The sequence below is a fragment of the Heterodontus francisci genome, unplaced genomic scaffold, assembly GCF_036365525.1.
Source record: "Heterodontus francisci isolate sHetFra1 unplaced genomic scaffold, sHetFra1.hap1 HAP1_SCAFFOLD_410, whole genome shotgun sequence".
In the NCBI taxonomy this organism is placed as follows: Eukaryota; Metazoa; Chordata; class Chondrichthyes; order Heterodontiformes; family Heterodontidae; genus Heterodontus; species Heterodontus francisci.
Window position 1 is genome coordinate 124,319 of NW_027140485.1, and position 25,785 is coordinate 150,103.

Consider the following 25,785-nt stretch of genomic DNA (forward strand, 5'->3'; position numbering starts at 1 on the left):
ACTGGCACGTGGCACAGGGAGTTATCCCGAGATTACAACCCTCGAGGTCCTGTCTTTTAACTTTCTACCGAACTCCCTAAACTCCCCCTGCAGGACCTCGTCACTCTTCCTGCCTATGTCATTGGTACCGATGTGTACCACAACGTCTGGCTGTTCACCCTCCCCCTTCAGAATGCCCCCTGTCCGTTCAGAGATATCCTTGACCCTGGCACCAGGGAGGCAACATACCATCCTGGAGTCTCTTTCATGTCCACAGAAGCGCCTATCTGTGCCCCTGACTATAGAGTCCCCGATAACTATTGCTCTTCTGCGCTTTGTCCCTCCCTGCTGAACATCAGTGCCAGCCATGGTGCCACTGCTCTGGCTGCTGCTGTTTTCCCCTGATAGGCCATCCCCCCCGACAGTATCCAACACGGTATACTTCTTAGAGAGGGCCATAGCCAAAGGGGATTCCTGCACTGACTGCCTGCCCCTTCTCGCGTTACTTACCATTAGTTAGGTGGAGTCAAAGTTACATCCACCTGAGTTCACCTTTTCCCAACCTTGGTTTCTCTTTATTGCCTCCTTTGATTTCTCTTCTCCCTCGGTTCCCCTCCCTCACTCCCTCTGTTTCCTCTTCCCCACTCCCTTGGTTTCTCCTCCTCCACGCCATCAGTTTCCCCTCTTCCCCCACCTCAATTACCCATTCCCCCCACTCTCAGTTTCCCCTCCTCCCCTGCACATGGGTGGCCTCCTGGTTCTTAACATAGAAACATAGAAAATAGGAACAGGAGTAGGCCATTTGGCCCTTCGAGCCTGCTCCGCCATTCATTATGATCATGGCTGATAATCCAAATCAGTAACCTATTCCCGCTTTCCCCCCATACCCTTTGATCCCTTTGGACCCAAGAGCTATATCGAACTCCTTCTTGAAAACATGCAATGTTTTGGCCTCAGCTGCTTTCTGTGGTAGTGAATTCCACAGGCTCACCACTCTCTGGGTGAAGAAATTTCTCCTCATCTCAGTCCTGAAAGGTTTACCCCGTATCCTTAGACTGTGACCCCTGCTTCTGGACTCCCCCACCATTGGGAACATCCTTCCTGCATCTACCCTGTCAAGTCCTGTTAGAATTTTATAGGTTTCTATGGGATTCCCCCCTCACTCTTCTGAACTCCAGCTAATATTATCTTAACCGACTCAATCTCTCCTCATACGTCATTCCTGCCAACCCAGGAATCAGTCTGGTAAACCTCCGCTGCACTCCCTCTATAGCAAGAACATCCTTCCTCAGATAAGGAGACCAAAACTGCACACAATATTCCAGGTGTGGTCTCACCAAGGCCTGTATAATTGCAGCAAGACATCCCTGCTCCTGTACTCGAATCTTCTCGCTATGAAGGCCAACCAACATACCATTTGCCGTTTTTACCGCGTGTTGCACCTGCATGCTTACCTTCAGCGATTGGTGTACGAGAACACCCAGATCTCGCTGCATATTCCCCACTCTTAGTTTACAGCCGTTCAGATAATTGTACGCCTTCCTGTTTTTGCTACCAAAGTGTATAACCTCACATTTATCCACATTATACTGTATCTGCCATGCATTTGCCCACTCACTCAACTTGTCCAAATCACCCTGAAGCCTCTCTGCATCCTCCTCATAACTCACCCTCCCACCCAGTTTTGTGTCATCTGCAAATTTGGAAATATTACATTTCGTTCTGTCATCTAAATCATTAATATATATTGTGAATAGCTGGGGTCCTCGCACCGATCCCTGCGGTACCCCACTAGTCACTGCCTGCCATTCGGAAAAAGACCCATTTATCCCTACCCTTTGCTTCCAGTCTGCCAACCAATTTTCTATCCATCGCAATACACTATCCCCAATCTCATGCGCTTTAATTTTACACACTAATCTCTTCTGTGGGACTTTGTCGAAAGCCTTCTGAAAGTCCAAATAAACCACATCCACAGGCTCCCCCTCATCAACTCTACTAGTTACATCCTCGAAGAATTCCAGTAGATTTGTCAGGCATGATTTCCCTTTCATAAATCCATGCTGACTCTGCCCGATTCTACCACTGTTCTCTAAGTGCTCTGCTATAAAATCTTTGATAATGGACTCTAGAATTTTCCCCACTCCCAACGTCAGGCTGACTGGTCTATGATTCCCTGCTTTCTCTCTACTTCCCTTTTTAAATAGTGGGGTTACATTAGCTACCCTCCAATCTGTAGGAACTGTTCCAGAGTCTATAGAATCTTGGAAGATGACCACCAATGCATCCGCTATTTCGAGGGCCACTTCCTTAAGTATTCTGGGATGCATACCATCAGGCCCTGGCCTTCAATCCCATCAATTTCCCCGACACCATTTCTCTACTAATACTGATTTCCTTCAGTTCTTCTCTCTCACTAAACCCTGTGTTCCCCAACATTTCTGGTATGATATTTGTGTCCTCCTTTGTGAGGACAGAACCAAAGTATGCATGGTCAGCCATTTCTTTGTTTCCCATAATAAATTCCCCTGTTTCTGACTGTAAGGGACCTACATTTGTCTTCACCAATCTGTTTCTCTTCACATACCTACAGAAACTTTTCCAGTCAGTTTTTCTGTTCCCCGCAAGCTTGCTCTCGTACTCTATTTTCCCCTTCTTAATCAATCCCTTGGTCCTCCTTTGCTGAATTCTAAACTGCTCCCAATCCTCAGGTCTGTTGTATTTTCTGGCAAATTTATATGCCTCTTCCTTGGATCTAATGCTATCTCTAATTTCCCTTGTAAGCCATGGTTTAGCTATCTTTACTTTTGCGCCAGACAGGGATAAACAAATGTTTGCCATTGCATATCCACTAAAGAACAAAGAACAAAGAAAATTACAGCACAGGAACAGGCCCTTCGGCCCTCCAAGCCTGCGCCGATCCAGATCCTCTATCTAAACATGTCGCCTATTTTCTAAGGGTCTGTATCTCTTTGCTTCCTGCCCATTCATGTATCTGTCTAGATACATCTTAAAAGACGCTATCGTGTTCGCATCTACCACCTCCGCTGGCAACGCGTTCCAGGCACCCACCACCCTCTGCGTAAAGAACTTTCCACGCATATCCCCCCTAAACTTTTCCCCTCTCACTTTGAACTCGTGACCCCTAGTATTTGAATCCCCCACTCTGGGAAAAAGCTTCTTGCTATCCACCCTGTCTATACCTCTCATGATTTTGTACACCTCAATCAGGTCCCCCCTCAACCTCCGCCTTTCTAATGAAAATAATCCTAATCTATTCAACCTCTCTTCATAGCTAGCGCCCTCCATGCCAGGCAACATCCTGGTGAACCTCCTCTGCACCCTCTCCAAAGCATCTACATCCTTTTGGTAATGTGGTGACCAGAACTGCACGCAGTATTCCAAATGTGGCCGAACCAAAGTCCTATACAACTGTAACATGACCTGCCAACTCTTGTACTCAATACCCCGTCCGATGAAGGAAAGCATGCCGTATGCCTTCTTGACCACTCTATTTACCTGCGTTGCCACCTTCAGGGAACAATGGACCTGAACACCCAAATCTCTCTGTACATCAATTTTCCCCAGGACTTTTCCATTTACTGTATAGTTCACTCTTGAATTGGATCTTCCAAAATGCATCACCTCGCATTTGCCCTGATTGAACTCCATCTGCCATTTCTCTGCCCAACTCTCCAATCTATCTATATTCTGCTGTATTCTCTGACAGTCCCCTTCACTATCTGCTACTCCACCAATCTTAGTGTCGTCTGCAAACTTGCTAATCAGACCACCTATACTTTCCTCCAAATCATTTATGTATATCACAAACAACAGTGGTCCCAGCACGGATCCCTGTGGAACATCACTGGTCACACGACTCCCTTTTAGTAATGTTTCCCAATCCGCCTTAGCCAACTCGTGCCTCATACCTTCGTAGTTTCCTTTATTAAGATTCAGGACCCTAGTCTCAGAATCAACTACGTTACTCTCCATCTTGATGAAGAATTCTATCATATTATGGTTGCTCATCCCCAAGGGGTCTCGCACCACTAGATTGTCAATTATTCCTCTCTCATTACACAATACCCAGTCTAGGATGACTTGTTCTCTCGTTGGTTTCTTAACATATTGGTCCAGAAAACCATCCCGTATACACTCCAAGAATTCCTCCTCTATGGTATTGCGACTCATTTGATTTGCCCAATTTATATGCAGATTAAGGTCACCCATAATTACAGATGTTCCTTTATCGCATATGTCTTTTATTTCCTGTTTAATGCCATTCCCAACATCAGCACTACAGTTTGGGGGCCTATATACAACCCCCACTAATGTTTTTTGCCCCTTAGTGTTTCTCAGCTCTACCCATACAGATTTCACATCGTCAGAGCTAATATCTTTCCTCACTATTGCGTTAATTTCCTCTTTAACCAGCTATGCAACTCCACCGCCTTTTGCTTTTTGTCTGGCCTTCCTAAATATTGAATACCCCTGGATGTTCATTTCCCATCTTGGAATGTGTCACATGATGGCTGCAAAAATAGTCAACTAAAGGGGATCTAACCTTTCTAAGATAAATTCAATAACATTGGTAGAAATCAAGATATTGGGCAACATATGGTCAGATGTCTTTGGCCAGAATGTCATGTGATCAAACCTCCAAATGTGTCCAACCAGAGTTGGCAACCTCAGTGGAGATGAAGGTAAAGATCAAAATGGAGACGGGTTTGGAGATGAGAACAGGGATGGAGCTAACAATAGGGATTTTGGGATGAGGGTTTGGATGTAGATGGTGATCGATATATGATGGGAATGGGGATGGAGATGCCAAACTAGTCACATGAAACCAGGCATGTAGATCTCACCGTTGAATTGAAATTAAGTTGTTGAATTGGTCTCCTGTCCTTTCCATTTGAAGTATAATTGTTGTCATGGTGGCTTGTTTTTACTTGTCAATAAACTGGACTAATGCTGGAATATTCCAACATCTTAAGTAAATCTAGCAATGTAACAATTCATGTACTTTCTGCACTACATCTGACCATTCTTGTTTCTAAATCTGGACTAACAGATGTTGAGGTTGAGAACAGGGGTGAGCCATTCAGCACATCAAGCCTGAGCTGCCCTTGTGTTACCCATGGGAGCTCTTTGCTTTTTTTAATTGCAATGTCCCATCCTTTCTCTACATTCCATAACCCCCTTACTCCCAAAATAAATATCCACTTCCTTTTTAAACAGCTCAACTGATTGTGCATCTATCACCTCTGGGTCAGCATTCCACATTCTCACACCCTCTGTTTTTCCAGATTTCCTTTTAATGGCCTTAACTGAAATTCTATGATTTTGCCCAATTGTTCTGGTTCCTCAAGTAGAACGAGAGTTATTCCCTGCCTACACTCTATTCCCTTTATTAAAATAAACACCTCAATCAGATCACCTCTTTACGTCCTCATCTCGTGAATATAATCCAAGGTTACCCGTCTCTCATCATAGCTCAGTGTCTTCATCACCAGCCTTGACTTTTTTTTCAAGTCAATATATCCTTCCTAAGGTGCGACACCCAAAACTGAACCCAATATTAGACAAGCTAGATGGGGAAAATGCAGTCTATGTAGTGTACATGGACCTTAGGAAAGCCTTTGACAAGGTATGACATAGGAAATTACGAGAGAAGATTAAATGTAAATAGGGGAAGGACAGTAAACTTGATTAAAAATTATTTGGGAGAAAATGGAGTCAGAGTTAAGGGCAGTTTCTCATGGTTGGAAGTGGGTAGAGGTATCCCACAGGGTTCTGTTTTGGGGCCACGTCTGTTCACTGTGTGCATCAGTGATTTGGATTACAGGCTAGAGAGGGAGCAGTATCCGGATTTGAAGTTGATATCAAAATAGGAGGTCTAGTTAATTCTTTAGAAGACCAAAAGAAGTGCAAAGGGATATTGATTGGTTGGGGGACTGGGCTAAAAAGTGGCAGATGGAATTCAATATAAGTATGAAGTAATACATTTTGGTTAAGAGTACAACAGTAATGATATTGTGAACGAGAGTGGTCTCAGGGTGAGAAAGAGCAGAATGATTTGGGGGTCCAGGATCACAGGACATTAATGGTCCCAACTCAGGTTGATAAGGCTGTAAAAAAAATGACTTAGGAGGATTAGAACATAAAAGCCAAGAGGCAATATTGAACCTTTAAAAAACCTTAATAAGATCTCATTGAGAGTATTATGTGCAGTACTGGCCTCCACACTATAAGGAAGATATTGAGGCTTTAGAGAGGATACAATGTAGATTCACTAGGATGCTGCCAGGTATAAAAAAATACAAATGTGAATAAAGCTTTTAACAATTGAGTCTTTTTTATTAGAACAATGCAACACAGATTACAGGGCAATATGATTGAGATGTATTAAAATTTTTTAAGGATGGCACAGGGTTGATAGAAGCAGACTGCTTCCAGCAGTTGAAGGTCTAGATCGAGGGGCCATGGGTAAAAGAATAAATATAAGAAATTTAGAACAGAGAGCAGGAGAAACTTCTTCACACAGAGGGTTAGTGGTTGAGGCAGAAACAATGTCAATATTTGATATTAGATTGGAGAGGGGGATGAAGGAAAAGGGGGCTTGAAGAGATGTGGGAACAGGGTGGGTAAATGTGATTGGAACTATTTGTTCATGTGGAGGCTAAAGGTCAACTTTTTTTATTCGTTCATTGGATGTGGGCGTCACTAGGTAGGACAGAATTTATTGCCCATCCCTAATTGTCCTTGATTTGAATGGCTTGCTAGCCATTTCAGAGAGCATTTTAAGAGTCAACCACATTGCTGTGGGTCTGGAGTCACATGGACTAGTTGAGCCGAATGGCCTATTTCTGTGAAATAGTATCATGTATTTCTATATATCCCAGTTGAAGTTGGCCCAGCACTCTCTTGTTTATGTTCCAAACCTCTTGTGGTGAAGTCACTGCCTCACCACCCCTTTTGATCACTTTTTGCATGTGTGAGTTATCTTTCAGTGACTAATTGCCTGAGCCATAAATGACTTTGTTCATTTACCTCAGCCCCACATCCACTTCCCTCAGACTATATTGTCTCATTCTATGTAAACTACCTTGCATGTACCATCATGGTCTTTCTCTTCATAGAAGGCTGTAGAGACTTAGTTAATCTGAACACTCTTACAAACTGCATGTCCTTACCCTTGCTCCACAATGGGCTGCTATCTCTTCAAATGGGGCTTTCTGAAACTTTTCCACCACCTGCCGTCGCCTCTCTCTCTCCTGCTCCTCCATGGCACCACCATCTACTGGCCAACAAGAACAGAGTATCAGAGCAGGCATTGAGATACATCCCAAAATCTTGCTGCTGTTGAGCGGTTCTGCACATTAGAAGCATGGCCTCATTGAATTTAGGTACACTCACAAAGGAAAGGACATATTCTGTTCGTCCTTTTTGTAGATTTTCCATGGCTTGCATCATTCTGAGCAGAATTGGAGGCCTAGACTTTCTGTCCAAGTTCAGGCAGTAATCAGTGGACAGAGGCAGGAAATGTCATGGGATGTGTTTGGTAGGTACCTACCCACTTTGGCATTAGTCTAAATTTTATGCCATCAGTTCATACAGATGACAACAGCCCCAACTATTTTTGGTGTGTGCTTGTACTGATGAAAGATCACATTCCTAATTGCCCTTGACAACTGAATGGCTTGCTAGGCATTTCAGAGGGCAGTTAAGAGTCAACTACATTGCTGTGGGTCTGGAGTCACATGTAGGCCAGACCAGGTAAGGACAGCAGATTTCCTTCCCTAAAGAACATTAGAGAACCAGATGGGTTTTTACGACAAACATTGATAGTTTCATGACACCATTACTGAGACTAGCTTTCAATTCCAGATTTTTATTAATTAATTGATTTTTTAAATTAATTGAAATGTCATGCTAGGCCCCCACCTGCCAAGAATGAGGCACATTAATTTTGTCATGAACATTGATTTTACACTGTTACTGGAGTGAAGAAAGGACTTGTTGAACAGATCAGCCGTGGCTGGAAAAGACATTTGCATATTAACAGACAGTGCTTGGAAGGACAAAGCAGCCATTCCCTGACACATTCAACCCACAATGGACTTTTGATCACCAGACGTTGAAGATGGGGGAGCTCGCATTCCAGGTTGACTGCTATGATGGCCGAATACACAAACGGACATGGTCAAACCAGCTAGTCACATGACTAATCTGCTGGTCAACCAGAGTTTTTTGAATTTGTACAAACAGTTTGGGCAAAAAGCAGAATGCTCCTGGACTGAGAAGATCTCTCCTGGCTGGCTCGCCACAGCCTCTCCTGTCTGCCTGCTCCCATCTCTTTCTCATAAGCCTCTGAATCCACTGAAGACATATGAATCCCAAGAGAGAAAAGTCTCCTACAGCGAACAAGATTTAAGAAGAATACTGGGCGGCACAGTGGCGCAGTGGTTAGCACTGCAGCCTCACAGCTCCAGGGACCTGGGTTCGATTCTGGGTACTGCCTGTGCGGAGTTTGCAAGTTCTCCCTGTGTCTGCGTGGGTTTCCTCCGGGTGCTCCGGTTTCCTCCCACATGCCAAAGACTTGCAGGTTGATAGGTTAATTGGCCGTTATAAATTGCCCTTAGTATAGGTAGGTGGTAGGGAAATATATCGGGACAGGTGGGAATGTGGTAGGAATATGGGATTAGTGTAGGATTAGTATAAATGGGTGGTTGATGGTCGGCACAGACTCGGTGGACCGAAGGGCCTGTTTCAGTGCTGTATCTCTAAACAAAAAGCAAGATCTACCTACAATCAAGGACTCTACAGTGAGCTCGAAGACCCATAACAAAAACTCTTCAGATATTGCCTCAAACTTTTCCACTTTATTTCTTCTGTTCTCTTTCTGTCTCTATCCGTATGTGTGTATCACGTATGCATGCTAGCGTTGGGCTTGTCGTGTCTCCGTAGGCGTTAACCAAATTAGAGTTTAAGTTCAAGTTTAAGAAATTTCAACTTTTCTTCTTTAAACCTAAGAAAGTCTTTTGGGCTGATTTCTTTGCCTTATAATTGGAAAGCGGTGAACAAGAGGGAGCTAAAAAACATGGTGTGTTTAAAATTAAACCCTGTTATGGTAAGACCAGGTGAAGGCTGAAAGGGACCCCTAGACCTCTTTCTTACCTGGTCGTAACAGAATTTAAATTAAAAAATAACACCTTGGTGGGAGAGGGGGGGTAAGACACAGGTTGTGTGTACGCTATATCAGCCCACAACCTGGGCACCTGGAAGGGCAGTCACCAATTTCTTTAGCAGCTCCACTGATTGACTCCTGGACAGGGGACGGGTTGGGGTTCAAGGCCCTCCACTTCCTCTAGACACAAGGAACAAAAGAAGATTAAAACACATCTTCAGAGTTGGATGCAAGACAGGCTGCTGAGTGTAACAGTGAGGAAGATTGCCTCTTTTAAGCAGAAAGCTGATCTAAGCTGGTTAGCAGGTCAGGTTGCAAAGGAAAAGATTGTCGAAGCAAAGTGAATATTACTTCGCCTATTAAAAGGATCAGCAAGCCGCATTTTTTTAAAATATTTTTCTTACTTGCTAGAAGGGACTGAAGTTGTATCAAGGCAAGATTTACTACATTTTCTTATTGACTGCAAAATAAAGCAGCTTAACATCCATATCTGACCCTGGCTCACTAATGTGTTAGTTTACATTTTGGAAGAATGAATGTCATGATTCACAGTTCACATAATAAGGGAGTCTCATTTTTACATCACAGGTTATGCGATGTACAACAGAGGAATCCTATTTACTTGGAGTAATGCTATTAAGAACATTCAACGAGGTAAAGAGCAAGAACTTCCATTTGTATAGCACCTTTCACATTCTCAATGACCCAAAGTCCTTTACACCAAATGAAGTACTATTGAAAAGTAGTCTGTGTTGTAGCATAATGCGATAGACAATACACAGAGCAAAGTCCCACAAACAATAATGAGATGAATGACCAGTTAGGCAGTTTTGATGGAGTGGGTGAGGGAGGAATGTTGGACATGATACAAGGAGATCTCCCTTCCTTTTTCAAATACTGCCAATGGATATTTAACACACACCTAAAAAGGACAGCACCTCCAACAATACTCTACTCCCACAGTGTCCACACAGATTATATGCTTAATTCCTACTGTGTCAATTGAACCCACAAACCTCTAAGTCAGCAGCAGAAGCCAAGATGACATTTCAACTTTCCTTTTCTACAGTTGATCTTATTGCCTATTGGAGGTTCTGGACCTTGTCTACTGCTGTCCTCAATGGAAGGTTCTGGATCTTAATTACTGCTGTCCTCAATAGGAGCTGCTGGACCTTATTAACTGCTGTCTTCAGTGGAATGTTCCGGAGCTTATCTACTGCTGTCCTCAATGGAAAGTTCTGGACCTTGTCAACTGCTGTCTTCAATGGAACCTGATGAACCTGCTGTTCTCAGTAAAAGGTGCTGGACTTTATTTACTGCTGTCCTCAATGGAAGGTTCTGGACCTTATCGACTGCTGTCTACAGTGAGAGGTTCTCAACCTTATCTACTGCTGTCTTCAATGCGAGGTGTTGGACCTTATCTATTGCTGTCCTCAGTGGAAAGTTCTAGACCTTCAACACGTCATGTTTTGAGCAGAGAACTCCTCTACGCTGTTGATGCTACGCTAGTCGCTCACACGGAGGGCTGGATTTTATAAAGGCTTGACGTCTGCATCTGTGGCTGGGGGTTCATGAAGATGCCCCAGATGAGGCCCGCCACGAACCTCGATGCCAACAACGCCTGTCCCGATATTGCCGGCGGTGGTGAGGTCTCGTAGCGGCCCCCCACTGCTCGGCGATGAGACCATAATTTAAATATTCAAATAAATTTAGTCACCTGCATTAATGACTTTCCCGTTGCCTCCTGAAGTGCCGCCGCCCAGCCATAATGTCCGCACCAGCTCTCTGAAAGAGCAATTTACTCAGTTCCATTCCGCTGCCTTCTCCCCGTAATCCTGCACATTTTTCCTTTTCAACAACAGTCTAATTCCCTTTTGAATGCTTCAGTTGAATCTGCCTCCACCACACTCTCAGGCAGTGCATTCCAGACCTTAACCACTCACTGTGTGAAAAAGTTTTTCCTCATGTCACTTTTGCTTCTTTTACCAAATTCTTTAAATCTGTGCCCTCTCGTTCTCGATCCTTTCACAAGTGGGAGCAGTTTCTCTCTATCTACTCTGTCCAGACCCCTCATGATTTTGAATACCTCTATCAAATCACCTCTCAGCCTTCTCTTCTCCAAGGAAAACAGTCCTAACTTAGAGTCAAAGAATCATAGTCGTACAGCATAGAAACAGGCCCTTCGGCCCACCGCACCCATGCCGACCATAATGCCTATCTATACTAATCCCACCTGCCTGCATTAATTCCATATCCCTCTATGCCTTGCTCATTCAAGTACCTGTCCAGATGCCTCTTTAATGTTGCTACTGTTCCTGCCTTCACCACCTCCTCTGTCAGCTCATTCCAGATACCCACTATTCTTTGCGTGAAAAATTTACCCCTTTGATCCCCTTTAAACCTCCTCCCTCTCATCTTAAATCTATGCCCTCTTGTTTTAGTCACCCCTACCATGGGAAACATACTCTGGCTATCTACTCTATCTATGCCTCTCATATTTTATGTACCTCTATCATGTCCCCTCTCAGCCTCCTTCGCTCCAGGGAAAACAGACCCAGCCTATCCAATCTCTCTTGATAACTCAAGCCCTCCAAACCAGGAAAGATCCTTGTGAATCTTTTCTGCACCCTTTCTAGCTTAATCACATCTTTCCTGTAGTGCGGCGACCAGAACTGCACACAGTATTCCAAGTGCGGCCTAACCAATGTTATGTACAACTGTAACATGACGTCCCAACTCTTGTACTCAATGCCTCGGCCGATGAAGGCAAGCATGCCATACGCCTTCTTCACCACCCTGTCTACCTGTGTTGCCACTTTCAGGGAACTATGTACTTGCACCCAAAGGACTTTCTGCTCAACAACATTCCCAGGGCCCTACCATTCACTGTATATGTCTTGCCCTGGTTTAACTTCCCAAAATGCATCACTTCGCACTTGTCTGCGTTAAGTTCCATTTACCAAACCCTTGCCCACTTTCCCAGTTGACCTATGTCCTCCTGTAACCTTAGACAACCTTCTTCACTGTCCACTATACCACCAATTTTGGTGACATCTGCAAACTTATTAATCATGCCCCCTACATTCACATCCAAGTCATTAATATATATGACAAATAATGGAGGGCCCAGCACCAATCCCTCTGGCACACCACTGGTCACCGGCCTCCAATCTGAAAAACAACCCTCCACTACCACCACAACAAAGGGCCCAGCACCAATCCCTGCGCACACCACTGGTCACTGGCCTCCACTACCACCCTCTGCCTCCTATCACCAAGCCAATTTTGTATCAAATTGGCTAGCTCACCCTGGATCTCATGTGTTCGAACATTCTGGACCAGCCTACCATGTGGGACCTTGTCAAAGGCCTTGCTAAAGTCCATGTAAACAATGTCCATCGCCCTGCCCTCGTCAATCCTCTTCGTCACCTCCTCGAAAAACTCAATCAAATTCATGAGACAGAATTTCCCACGCACAAAGCCACTCTGACTAACCCTAATCAGACCTTGCCTGTCCAAATGCATATAAATCCTGTCTCTCAGAATCCCTTTCAATAACTTTCCCACCACTGATGTAAGGCTCACTGGCCTGTAGTTCCCTGGCTTATCCCTGCGGCCCTTCTTAAATAAAGGTACAACATTAGCTATCCTCCAGTCTTCCTGTACCTCACCCGTGGCTAACAATGATACAAAAACTTCTGCCAGGCTCCAGCAATCTCCTCCCTTGCTTCCCATAGCATCCTAGGATACACCTGGTCAGGCCCTGGGGATTTATTCACCTTAATGCACTTCAAAACCTCCAACACATCCTCCTTTGTAATGTTGATATGCTCCAGGATATCGCTGTTCCCTCCCTTGCACTCACTAGCTTCCATGACCTTCTCCACGGTAAATACAGATGAGAATTATTTATTTAAGGCCTCGCCCATTTCCTGTGGCTCCACACATAGATTACCACACTGATCCTTAAGGGGACGTACTCTCGCCCTAGCTACCCTTTTACTCTTAATATACTTATAGAATCTTTTAGGATTCTCCTTTATCTTATCTGCCAGGGAAATCTCATGGCCCCTTTTCACCCTCCTAATTTTCTTCTAACGTGTACTCCTACATCCCTTATACTCCTCGAGGGACTCGCTTGATCCCAGCTGTCTATACCTGACATAGGCCTCCTTCTTTGTCCTGACCAGACTCTCAATATCTCTCACTGACCAAGGTTCCCTCAACTTGCCAGCGTTGCATCTAACAGGGACATGCCAGCCCTGAACTCTTCCTATCTCACTTTTAAAAGCCTCCCACTTGCCAGACGTCCCTTTACCTGTAAACAGCCTCTCCCATTCAACTTTTGAGAGTTCCTGTCTGATGCCATCGAAATTAGCCTTCCCCCAATTTAGGACTTCAACCTGAGGACCAGTCCTATCCTTTTCCATAACTATCTTGAAGTTGATAGAGTTACGGTCACTGGTCCCAAAGTGCTCCCCCATTGACACATCAACCACCTGCCCTGCCTCATTTCCCAAGAGGAGGTCGAGTGTAGCCCTTTCTCTGGTAGGGCCATCCACATCCTGCTTCAGAAAACTATCTGGACACACTTAACAAATTCTTCCCCATCTGATTCTTTAGCACTAAGGCAGTCCCAGTCAATCTGAGGGAAGTTAAAATCACCTACTATTACAACCCTATAATTCCTACACCTCTCTGTGATTTCCCTACATATATGCTCCTCTAATTCCCTTTGACTATTGGGGGGCCTATAGTATAATCCCATCAAAGTGATCACCCCTTTCTTATTTCTAAGTTCTACCCATACGGCCTCACTGGACGTTCCCCCCGGGATATCCTCTCTAAGTACTGCCGTGATGTCCTCCCTAATCAATAGTGCAACTCCCCCTCCTCTCTTACCTCCACCTCTGTCACGCCGGAACCAACGGTATCCCAGAACATTGAGCTGCCAGTCCTGCCCATCCCTCAACCACGTTTCCGTAATAGCTATAATATCACAATCTCATGTACCGATCCATGCTCTGAGTTCATCTACCTTACCTGCAAAGCTTCTTGCATTAAAGTAAATGCAGTTTAGCCGACCAGACCTTCCACGCTCCCTGTCCTGCCCCTGCCCGGCCTGCCTACTGGACCTGCTTGCTTTAACCTCTACATTTGCCTCAACTATCTCATCGGAGAGACTACTACTTTGGGTCCCACCCCCCTGCAAGACTAGTTTAAACCCTCCCAAATATTACTAGCAAAGCTCCCTGCAAGGATATTGGTCCCCTTCCAGTTCAGATGCAACCCGTCTCTCTTGTACAGGTCACCTCTGCACCAGAAGAGATCCCAATGATCCAAGTAGCTGAAGCCCTCCCGTCTACACCAGCTCTTCAGCCACGAATTCATTTGCCTTATCCTCCTGTTGCTACGCTCACTAGCACGTGGCACAGAGAGTAATCCTGAGATTACAACCCTAGAGGTCCTGCTTTTTAACCTTCTGTCCAACTCCCTATATTCACTTTGCAGGACCTCATCTTTCTTCCTGCCTATGTCATTAGTACCAATATGGACCATGACCTCTGGCTGCTCATCCTCCCTTTACAGAATGTCCTGCAGCCACTCCCTGACATCCTTGACCCTAGCACTAGGGAGGCAACATACCATCCTGGAGTCTCATTTGCGGCCACAGAAACGCCTATCTGCACCCTTTATGATAGAATCCCCTGTCACTGTAGTCTACCATCCCTTTTCCTCCCCTGCTGTGCAGCAGAGCCCTCCATGGTGCCACGGACCTGGCTGTGGCTGCTTTCCCCTGGGAGGCCATCCCCACCAACAGTATCCAAAGCGGTATATCTGTTTGAGAGGGGGATGGCCACAGGGGACTCCTGCACTACCTGCCTGCGTCTGGTGTTCACCCATCCCTTTTCTGCCTGTGCAGCCATTACCTGTGGAGTGACCACCTCACTAACTGTGCTATCCCACGACTTCCTCAGCATCGCGGATGCTCCACAGTGAATCCACCCGCAGCTCCAGCTCCGTAATGCGGGTAGCCAGTAGCTGCAGTTGGATACACTTCCTGCACACATGGTCATCAGGGACACTGGAAGCGTCCCTGATTTCCCACATAGCGCAGGAGGAGCAAATCACTGGGCTGAGCTCACCTGTCATGTCTTACCCTGAGATTAATTAGTTTCTCCCTTAATTAAAAAATACTAATTACACTCGGGGCCTTGTTCTACCCACTACAATCTAAAGTCCTTAACAAGCTACACTGAATAAAAAAAAAACACTTTAGTAGTACTCACCTTATCACCAGAGGTTTTTTTTTCAACAAACAAAAAAAAAACTTTCCCAATCTATCTTCATAACTGAAGTTCCTCATCCCTGGAACCATTCTCATGAATCTTTCCTGTACTCTCTCCAATGCTCTCAGGTCTTTCTTAAGGTGTGGTGCCCAGACTGGATGCAATACTCCAGCTGAGGCCAAAGTAGTGTCTTATAAAAGTTCAACATAACTTCCTTGCTCTTGTACTCTAAGCTCCGATTAATAAAGCCCATGATATTCTCAACCTGCCCTGCCACCTTCAATGACTTATGCACATATACACCCAGATCCCTCTGCTCCTGCACCCCCTTTTAGAATTGTACCCTTTATTTTATATTGTCTCTCCATGTTCTTCCTACCAAAATGAATCACTTCACATTTCCCCTGCATTGAACTTCACCTGCCACCTGTCTGCCCATTCCACCAACCTGTCTATGTCCTTTTGGAGTTCTACATTATCCTCCTCACATAGAAACATAGAAAATAGGAGCAGGAGTAGGCCATTCGGCACTTCGAGCCTGCTTCGCCATTCATTATGATCACGGCTGATCATCCAAATCAGTAACCTATTCCCGCTTTCGCCCATACACTTTGATCCCTTTCGACCCAAGAGCTATATCTAACTCCTTCTTGAAAACATACAATGTTTTGGCCTCAGCTGCTTTCTGTGGTAGCGAATTCCACAGGCTCACCACTCTCTGGGTGAAGAAATTTCTCCTCATCTCAGTCGTGAAAGGTTTACCCCATATCCTTAGACTATGACCTCTGGTTCTGGACTCCCCCACCATCGGGAACATCCTTCCTGCATTTACCCTGTCAAGTCCTGTTAGAATTTTATAGGTTTCTATGAGATCCCCCCTCACTCTTCTGAACTCAAGCGAATATAATCCTAACCGACTCAATCTCTCCTCATACGTCAGTCCCGCCATCCCAGGAATCAGTCTGGTAAACCTTCGCTGCACTCCCTCTATAGCAAGAACATCCTTCCTCAGATAAGGAGACCAAAACTGCACACAATATTCCAGGTGTGGCCTCACCAAGGCCCTGTATAATTGCAGCAAGACATCCCTGCTCCTGTACTCGAATCCTCTGGCTATGAAGGTCAACATACCATTTGCCTGTTTTACCGCGTGTTGGACCTGCATGCTTACCTTCAGCAACTGGTGTACGAGAACACCCAGGTCTCGCTGCGAATTCCCCTCTCTTAGATTATAGCCGTTCAGATAATAATCTGCCTTCCTGCTTTTGCTACCAAAGTGGATAACCTCACATTTATCCACATTATACTGCATCTTCCATGCTTTTGCCCACTCACTCAACTTGTCCAAATCACCCTGAAGCCTCTCTGCATCCTCCTCACAACTCACCCTCCCACCCAGTTTTGTGTCATCTGCAAATTTGGAGATATTACAGTTCATTCCCTCAACTAAATCATTAATATATATTGTGAATTGTTGGGGTCCGAGCACCGATCCCTGCGGTACCCCATTAGTCACTGCCTGCCATTCGGAAAAAGACCCATTTATCCCTACTCTTTGTTTCCTATCCGCCAACCAATTTTCTATCCATCGCAATACCCTACCCCCAATCTCATGCGCTTTAATTTTACATGCTAATCTCTTATGCTGGATTTTGTCGAAAGCCTTCTGAAAGTCCAAATAAACCACATCCACTGGCTCCCCCTCATCAACTCTACTAGTTACATCCTCGAAGAATTCTAGTAGGTTTGTCAAGCATAATTTCCCTTTCATAAATCCATGCTGACTCTGCCCGATTCTACCACTGTTCTCTGAGTGCTCTGCTGTAAAATCTTTGATAATGGACTCTAGAATTTTCCCCACTCGTGACATCAGGCTGACTGGTCTATAATTCCCTGCTTTCTCTCTACCTCCCTTTTTAAATAGTGGGGTTACATTAGCTACCCTCCAATCTGTAGGAACTGTTCCAGAGTCTATAGAATCTTGGAAGATGACCACCAATGCATCCGCTATTTCGAGGGCCACTTCCTTAAGTATTCTGGGATGCATACCATCAGGCCCTGGCCTTCAATCCCATCAATTTCCCCGACACCATTTCTCTACTAATACTGATTTCCTTCAGTTCTTCTCTCTCACTAAACCCTGTGTTCCCCAACATTTCTGGTATGATATTTGTGTCCTCCTTTGTGAAGACAGAACCAAAGTATGCATTTAGTTGGTCAGCCATTTCTTTGTTCCCCATAATAAATTCCCCTGTTTCTGACTGTAAGGGACTTACATTTCTCTTCACCAATCTTTTTCTCTTCACTCACCTATAGAAACTTTTACAGTCGGTTTTTATGTTCCCCGCAAGCTTGCTCTCGTACTCTCTTTTCCCCTTCTTAATCAATCCCTTGGTCCTCCTTTGCTGAATTCTAAACAGCTCCCAGTCCTCAGGTCTGTTGTTTTATCTGGTGAATTTGTATGCCTCTTCCTTGGATCTAATGCTATCTCTAATTTCCCTTGTCAGCAATGGTTTGGCTACCTTCCCCTTTTTACTTTTGCGCCAGACCGGAATAAACAATTGTTGCAGTTCATCCACGCGTTCTTTGAATGTTTGCCATTGCCTATCCACCATCATCCCTTTAAGTAACGCTTCCCAATCCGTCATAGCCAACTCACGCCTCATACCTTCGTGGTTTCCTTTACTATGAATTCTATCATATTATGGTTGCTCATCCCCAAGGGGTCTTGCACAACTAGATTGTCAATTATTCCTCACAGTTCACAATGCTTCCAAGTTTTTTCGTGGGAAAGGGCAAATAATTAATTTAATTAACATTGGGGTGAGGGAGAGGGGCAAAAGAAATGTATTTATTTTCTCTTATTCAATGTGTCTTTAAATATTTAAATTTACCAATAGAGCTAACAACCCTTTAAAAATGGCAGCAGTGCCTGCGCACAGGCAGCTGACGCCATTGCCGGGGATGGACAGCCCACCCCCTCCACATGATCGGGTGCAGCCCTCCCTGGCTATTTAAATGAGCCACCGCATTTGAAATCGCAGCAGCTCTTTGGCGTGCGGCTCCCCCATAGCTTTCGGCGGCAGGCTATAAAATTCAGCCTGGAAACTCAGCTACAAAGACTCATGGACTGTCTCTCCTGTGCCTGTAACTTGTTCTCCTTGACTATAAGTGTCAAGAAAACTGTGGTTATGGGACAGGTTGCACCTCAGCACCTGATCACATTAATAACACCCCACTGGAAGTGGTTACCAAATTCTGGTACCTTGCGTCCACGGTGACAGACAATCTGTTCCTTGATGCAGAGCTCGATACATACATAGTGAAAGCAGCTACCACTTTTGGCCAACTTGTGAAAAGCGCATGGAATAACATCAAGCTGACCCTTAGGACCAAGCTGATAGATTATAAGGCCTGTGTTCTCAGCACCTTGCTGTATGGCTGTGAAACATGGGTGATTTACAGCTACCAGGAAAAGAAGCTCAATAATTTCCATCTTTGCTGTCTGTGGCGCATTATGGGTATATCCTGGCAGGACAAAATCACAAATGTGGCAGTCCTCTCAAAGGCAGAGCTCCCCAGCGTGTTGGCATTAATCAAACAGAGGCGGCTTCAGTGGATCGGACACGTCCGCAGGATGGAAGATGGTGGCACACCCAAGGACCTTCTGTATGGTGAGGTAGCTGCGGCCAGATGACCAGTGGGGCACCCAAACCTCCACTTCAGGGATGCTTGCAAGCATGGCATGAAGGCCCTAAATGTCAACTATCGCACCTGGGAGTCACGAGCTGACGAAAGAGGGAAATGGTGACACATCTTGTAGACTGGTGTGCACTACCACAATGACCATTTGCTACTGCAGCTTGGCAACAGGCGCCAAAGTCAAAAACAACAACTCACAGCATCACTTGGCAGTTTGCGTGCAGCACTTGTGGCAGAACCTACCTCTCAAGAATTGGCCTTCATAGCCATCAGCAAAGGTGCACCAAGAGAAGACACCCCATCTAAATGGATTGTTTGCTGGTTGTCCGTAATCTTTCATAGATGGAAGGATACTCAGTGGAAGGTTCTGGACCTTATCTACTGCTGTCCTCAATGGAAGGTTCCGGACCTTATCTACTGATGTCATCAATGGAAGGTCCTGGACTTTATCTATTGCTGTCCTCACTGCAAAGTTCCGGACCTTATCTACTGCTGTCCTCATTGGAAGGTCCTGGTCCTTATCTACTGCTGTTCTCAATAGGATCTGATGGACCTAATCTACTGCTGTCCCCAATAGGAGACGTTGGGCCTTATCTATTGCTGTCCTCAATGGAAGGTTCCGGATCTTATCTACTGATGTCATCAATGGGAGGTCCTGGACTTTAACTATTGCTGTCCTCATTGGAAGGTCCTGGTCCTTATCTACTGTTGTCCTCAATAGGATCTGATGGACTTAATCTACTGCTGTCCTCAATGGGAGATGTTGGGCCTCATCTACTGCTGTCCTCAATGGAAGTTTTCAGACCTTATCTACTGATGTCATCAAGGAGAGGTTCCGGACCTTATTTACTAATGCCCTCAATGGAAATTTCCAGACCTTATCTACTGCTAGCCTCAATCGGAGGTCCTGGACCTTACCTATTGCTTTCTTCAGGGTTTCAAATGTGATTTCCTCAGCTGGCATCTTCTGTAACAGGGAAAAAATATTATAAAGTTACTCAGTTCCCTCTGAATAACAAGTCAAACTGAAAAGCTAAGAATTGCACAGAAGTATGAATGTGGAGAGCAAAGACTAATTAACACAAATTAATTGTTATTTTAGTTGATGTGTATCTTGAGTGGGTTAAACTGTGTGTATACCCAGGAGAAACACTCAGTTCACTTGCTAGTTGCTATTTAAGAACTTTCCCAGTGCATCAACTGTTTTTTACTTCTCTCACATTCTCTAATCTGTTTACTGATGTGAGTGCCATTGCTAAATAAGTGCAAACAATCTAGAAGGAGCTCTGAACTCTTTCAGACGAATTGCACTGACTGCTGCCCCCATATATCCAATCCAAAGAAACCTCATCAACTTGAAAGAGGCTACAGCACTGAAAGAGCCCATTCGACACTGTGTCTGAGCTGGCTCTTTGTCACAGCAACCTAAAACTAATCCAGCTGCTCCGCTTTCCCCACAGCTCTGAGCCTTCCTTTGTTTCAAAAATTTCCCTTAAGTTGTGCAATGGTCTCTGTGTCCACCACTCCCAGTGGCAATGCATTTCATGCTCCAACAACCCTTTGTTGAAGGAGATTCCTTCTACCCTCATCACCAAATCGACAAACAGAGGAAATAGTCTTTTCCAATTCACACCATCAAAACACTTCATAATTTTAAAAACTTCCATTTAATCTGTTCTTAACTTTCTCTGCTGGGATGGGAATAGCCCCAGGATCTCAAGTCCCTCTTCATAACTCTGGTTTCCTACCCCTGGCACCATCCTGATGACATTGTACACTCTCTGTAACTTTAATGACTTTTTTATTATAATACATACCTAAAATTGCATGCACTACACCAACTGTTGCCTCACTAGCGTTTTCTATAAATTCATCATTATTTCTTTACTCTGGCACTCTATGCCCCTATTTATAAAATTCAAAATGGTCTTGGCCTTTTATAACTTTATCTACCTGGTACTCACTATCAGGGAATTCTGTATTTGAAATTCAGGTGTCCCTGTTGATTCACGCACTGCAATGTCTTCCCATTAAGGGTCTACACCATCCTTTCTTTGTCCTCCCAAAATATATTACTCACACATATCCACGTTGAATTGCATATGCTATAACCTGTCAGTGTCTTCCTGGAGCCCTCTGGAGTCCTCCTCACCTTGCCAAACATCCTACATTTATGCCATGTAAAATTCTAAATCGTGCTCAAAATGCTTAAATCAACAAAAAAGGGAACCCTGGACATCAAGGGATATAGAGGATTGGATCAGGAAAAAAAGGAGGCTTATGGCAGATTCGGAGCGCTGAAAACAGCGGAGGCACTAGTGGAGTATAGAAAGTGTGTGTGGGGGGTGGGGGGTACTTAAAGTAATTAGGAGAGCGAAGAGGGGACATGAAAAAACTCTGGCGGGCAAGATAAAGGAAAATCCTAAGGCATTTTATAAGTATAGTAAGGGCAAGAGGATAACCAGGGAAAGAGTAGGGCCCATTCGGGACCAAAGTGGCAATCTGTGTGTGGAGCTGGAGGACATAGGTGAGGTTTTAAATGATTACATTGCATCTGTGTTCACGATGGAGAAGGACGATGTAGGTGTAGAGTTCAGGGAGGGGGATTGTGATATACTTGAACATATTAGCATTGAAAGGGAGGAAGTATTAGCTGTTTTAGTGGGCTTAAAAGTGGATAAATCCCCAGGCCCAGATGAGATGTATCCCAGGCTGTTATGTGAGGCAAGTGAGGAGATTGCAGGGGCTCTGACACAAATTTTCAGATCCTCTCTGACCACAGGAGAGGTACCAGAGGACTGGAGGACAGTGAATGTGGTACCATTATTCAAGAGGGGTAGCAGGGATAAACCAGGTAATTACAGGCCGGTGAGTCGAACATCAGTGGTTGGGAAACTATTGGAAAAAATTCTGAGGGACAGGATTAATCTCCACTTGGAGAGGCAGGGATTAATCAGGGATAGTCAGCATGGCTTTCTCAGGGGGAGATTGTGTCTAACTAACTTAACTGAATTTTTCGAGGTGGTGACTAGATGTGTAGATGAGGGTAAGGCAGTTGATGTAGTCTACATGGACTTCAGTAAGGCTTTTGATAAGGTACCGCATGTGAGATGGGTTAAGAAGGTAAGAGCCCATGGGATCCAGGGCAATTTGGCAAAGTGGATCCTAAATTGGCTTAGTGGCAGGAGGCAGAGGGTGATGGTCGAGGGTTGTTTTTGCGGGTGGAAGTCAGTGACCAGCAGTGTACCGCAGGGAACGGTGCTGGGACTCTTGCTGTTTGTAGTGTACATTAATGATTTAGACGTGAATATAGGAGGCATGATAAGTAAGTTTGCAGATGACACGAAAATTGGTGGTGTCGTAAATAGTGAGGAGGAAAGCCTTAGATTACAGGATGATATAGATGGCCTGGTAAGATGGGCAGAGCAGTGGCAAATGGAATTTAATCCTGAGAAGTGTGAGGTGATGCATTTTGGGAGGACTAACCATGCAAGGGAATATACAATGGATGGTAGGACACTAGGAAGTACAGAAGGTCAGAGGGACCTTGGTGTACTTGTCCATAGATCACTGAAGGCAGCAGCACAGGTAGATAAGGTGGTTAGGAAGGCATATGGGATACTTGCCCTTTATCAGCCGAGGCATAGAATATAAGAGCAGGGAGGTTATGATGGAGCTGTATAAAACGCTAGTTAGGCCACAGCTGGAGTACTGTGTACAGTTCTGGGCACCACACTATAGGAAGGATGTGATTGCACTGGAGAGGGTGCAGAGGAGATTCACCAGGATATTGCCTGGGCTGGAGCATATCAGCTATGAAGAGAGACTGAAAAGGCTGGGGTTGTTTTCCCTAGAGTAGAGAAGACTGAGGGGGGACATGACTGAGGTATACAAAATTATGAGGGGCATATACAGGTTAGATAGGAAGAAACTTTTTCCCTTATTGGAGGGGTCAATAACCAAATTTCTCTGCAGCACCTGTGGAAGAGCCTGTCACTCCAGAATTGGCCTTTATAGCCACTCCAGGCGCTGCTTCACAAACCACTGACCACCTCCAGGCGCGTATCCATTGTCTCTCGAGATAAGGAGGCCCAAAAGAAGAATAACCAGGGGGCAAAGATTTAAGGTAAGGGGCAGGAGGTTTAGAGGGGATATGAGGAAAAAGAATTTCACCCAGAGGGTGGTTGGAATCTGGAACACACTGCCTGAAGAGGTGGTAGAGGCAGGAACTCTCACAACATTTAAGAAGTATTTAGATGAGCACTTAAAACGCCATAGCATACAAGACTGCAGGCCAAGTGCTGGAAAATGGGATTAGAATAGTTAGGTGCTTGATGGCTGGCACGGACACGATGGATGGAAGGGCCTGTTCCTGTGCTGTATAACTCTATGACTCTATAACACCATCTATATAAGGAATAACAGTGGATCTCAGGGTTCAATGCTAAATATTATCTCTAATATGCCCAAAGAGTCAACGTCAAACACTCCCAGGGCAGCTACAGTATGAGATAGATACAGAGTAAAGCTCCTTCCACACCAGCCAACTTCATGGCACCATGGATGGCTCTGCTGCACAGGAGGGAAGGAAGAAGAGTGGCAGGGCTATAGTGATAAGGCTTTCAATTGTAAGGGAACACACAGGCGTTTCTGCGGCCGCAAAAGAGACTCCAGGATGGTATGTTGCCTCCCTGGTGCTAGGGCAAGGATGTCTCTGAGCGGCTGCTGGGCATTCTGAGGGGGGAGGGCGAGCGGCAAGTTGTCGTGGTACATATCGGGACCAACAACAAAGGTTAAAAAAGGGATGAGGTCCTACAAGCTGAACATAGGGAGTTAGGATGTAAATTAAAAAGTTGGACCTCAAAGGTAGTAATCTCAGGATTTCTACCAGTGCCACGTGTTAGCGAGAGCAGAAATAGCAGGATATATCAGATGAATACGTGGCTGGAGAAATGGCGTAGGGGGGAGGGATTCAGATTCCTGGGACGTTGGGACCGGTTCTGGGGAAGGTGGGACCAGTATAAGCTGGACAGGTTGTTTCTGGGCAGGACTGGGACCAATTTCCTCGGTGGGGTGTTTGCTAGTGCTGTCGGGGAGGGTTTAAACTAGAAAGGCAGGGGGATGGGAATCTGAGCAGGGAGACGGAGGAGAGGGAAACAAGGATAGAAATGAAAGACAGAAAGGTAAGAAGCAAAAGTGGAAGGCACAGAAAACAAGGGCGAGAAACAAATGGGGCCATAGTGCAAAATAAAGCTAAGATGACTACAATGTTAAAAAGACAACTCTAAATGACAAGATGAATTAACAGTGCAAATCGAAATAAGCAGTTATGATATAGTTGCGATGATGGAGACATGGCTGCAGGGTGACCAAGGATAGGAACTGAACATCCAGGGGTATTCAATATTTAGGAAGGACAGGCAAAAAGGGAAAGGAGGTGGGGTAGCATTGTTAATAAAGGAGGAAATCAATGCAATAGTGAGGAAGGATATTGGCTCAGAAAATCATGATGTGGAATCTGTATGGGTGAAGCTAAGAGACACCATGGGGCAGAAAACATTGGTGGTGGTTGTCTATAGGCCCCCAAACAGTCGTGGATATGTAAGGGATGGCATTAAACAGGAAATTAGAGATGCATGAAATAAGGGTACAACTGTAAATATGGGTGATTTTAATCTACATATAGATTGGTGAAACCAAATGAGCAATAATACTGTGGAGGAGGATTTCCTGGAGTGTGTACGTGGTTGTTTTTTAGACCAATACGTTGAGGAACCAACTGAACAGGCTATCCTAGACTGGGTATTGTGCAATGAAAAAGGATAAATTAACAGTCTTGTTGTGCGGGGTCCCTTGGGGAGGAGGGACCATAACATGATAGAATTCTTCATTAAAATGGATAGTGAAGTAGTTGAATCCGAAACTAGGGACCTGAATCTAAATAAAGGAAACTACGAAGGTATGAGGTGCAAGTTGGCTATGGTAGATTGGGGAACTTTACTAAAAGGGTTGACAGTGGATAGGCAATGGATAATATTTAAAAAACATGTGCATGAATTACAACAATTATTCATTCCTGTCTGGCGCAAATATAAAACTGGAAAGGGGGCTCAACCGTGGCTTACAGGCCTAGTATTAGATCCAAAGAGCAGGCATATAAAATTGCCGGAAAAAGCAGCAAGTCTGAGGATTGGGAGCAGTTTAGAATTCAGCAAAGGAGGACAAAGAGGTTGATTAAGTGGGGGAAAATATAGTATGAGAGTAAACTTGCAGGAACATAAAAACTGACTGTAAAAGTTTCTATAAATATGTGAAGAGAAAAAGATTAGTGAAGACAAATGTAGGTCCCTTACAGTCAGAAACGGGGGAACTTATAATGGGGAACAAAGAAATGGCAGAACAATTAACCAGATACTTTGATAGAAAAACAAGAAATGCTGGAACCACTCAGCAGGTCTGGCAGCATCTGCGAAAAGAGAAGCAGAGTTAACGTTTCGGAAGGGTCCGAAGAAGGGTCACTGACCCGAAACGTTAACTCTGCTTCTCTTTTCACAGATGCTGCCAGACCTGCTGAGTGGTTCCAGCATTTCTTGTTTTTATTTCAGATTTCCAGCATCCGCAGTA

The 25,785-nt window shown here is 44.8% G+C and overlaps 1 protein-coding gene across 1 annotated transcript in view; it reads right to left on the reverse strand.

The window, feature by feature from the left end:
• Positions 1 to 25,785, reverse strand: part of LOC137359987 (protein EFR3 homolog B-like) — a 257,272-nt gene that overhangs the window by 28,132 nt on the left and 203,355 nt on the right. Inside the window, exons 20-21 of the mRNA XM_068025582.1 lie at positions 20,080 to 20,128; positions 7,176 to 7,282 (exon numbers count right to left, since the gene is read on the reverse strand). Of these exons, the coding sequence (XP_067881683.1) occupies positions 7,176 to 7,282; positions 20,080 to 20,128 (156 nt within the window). The remainder of the gene's footprint in view (positions 1 to 7,175; positions 7,283 to 20,079; positions 20,129 to 25,785) is intronic.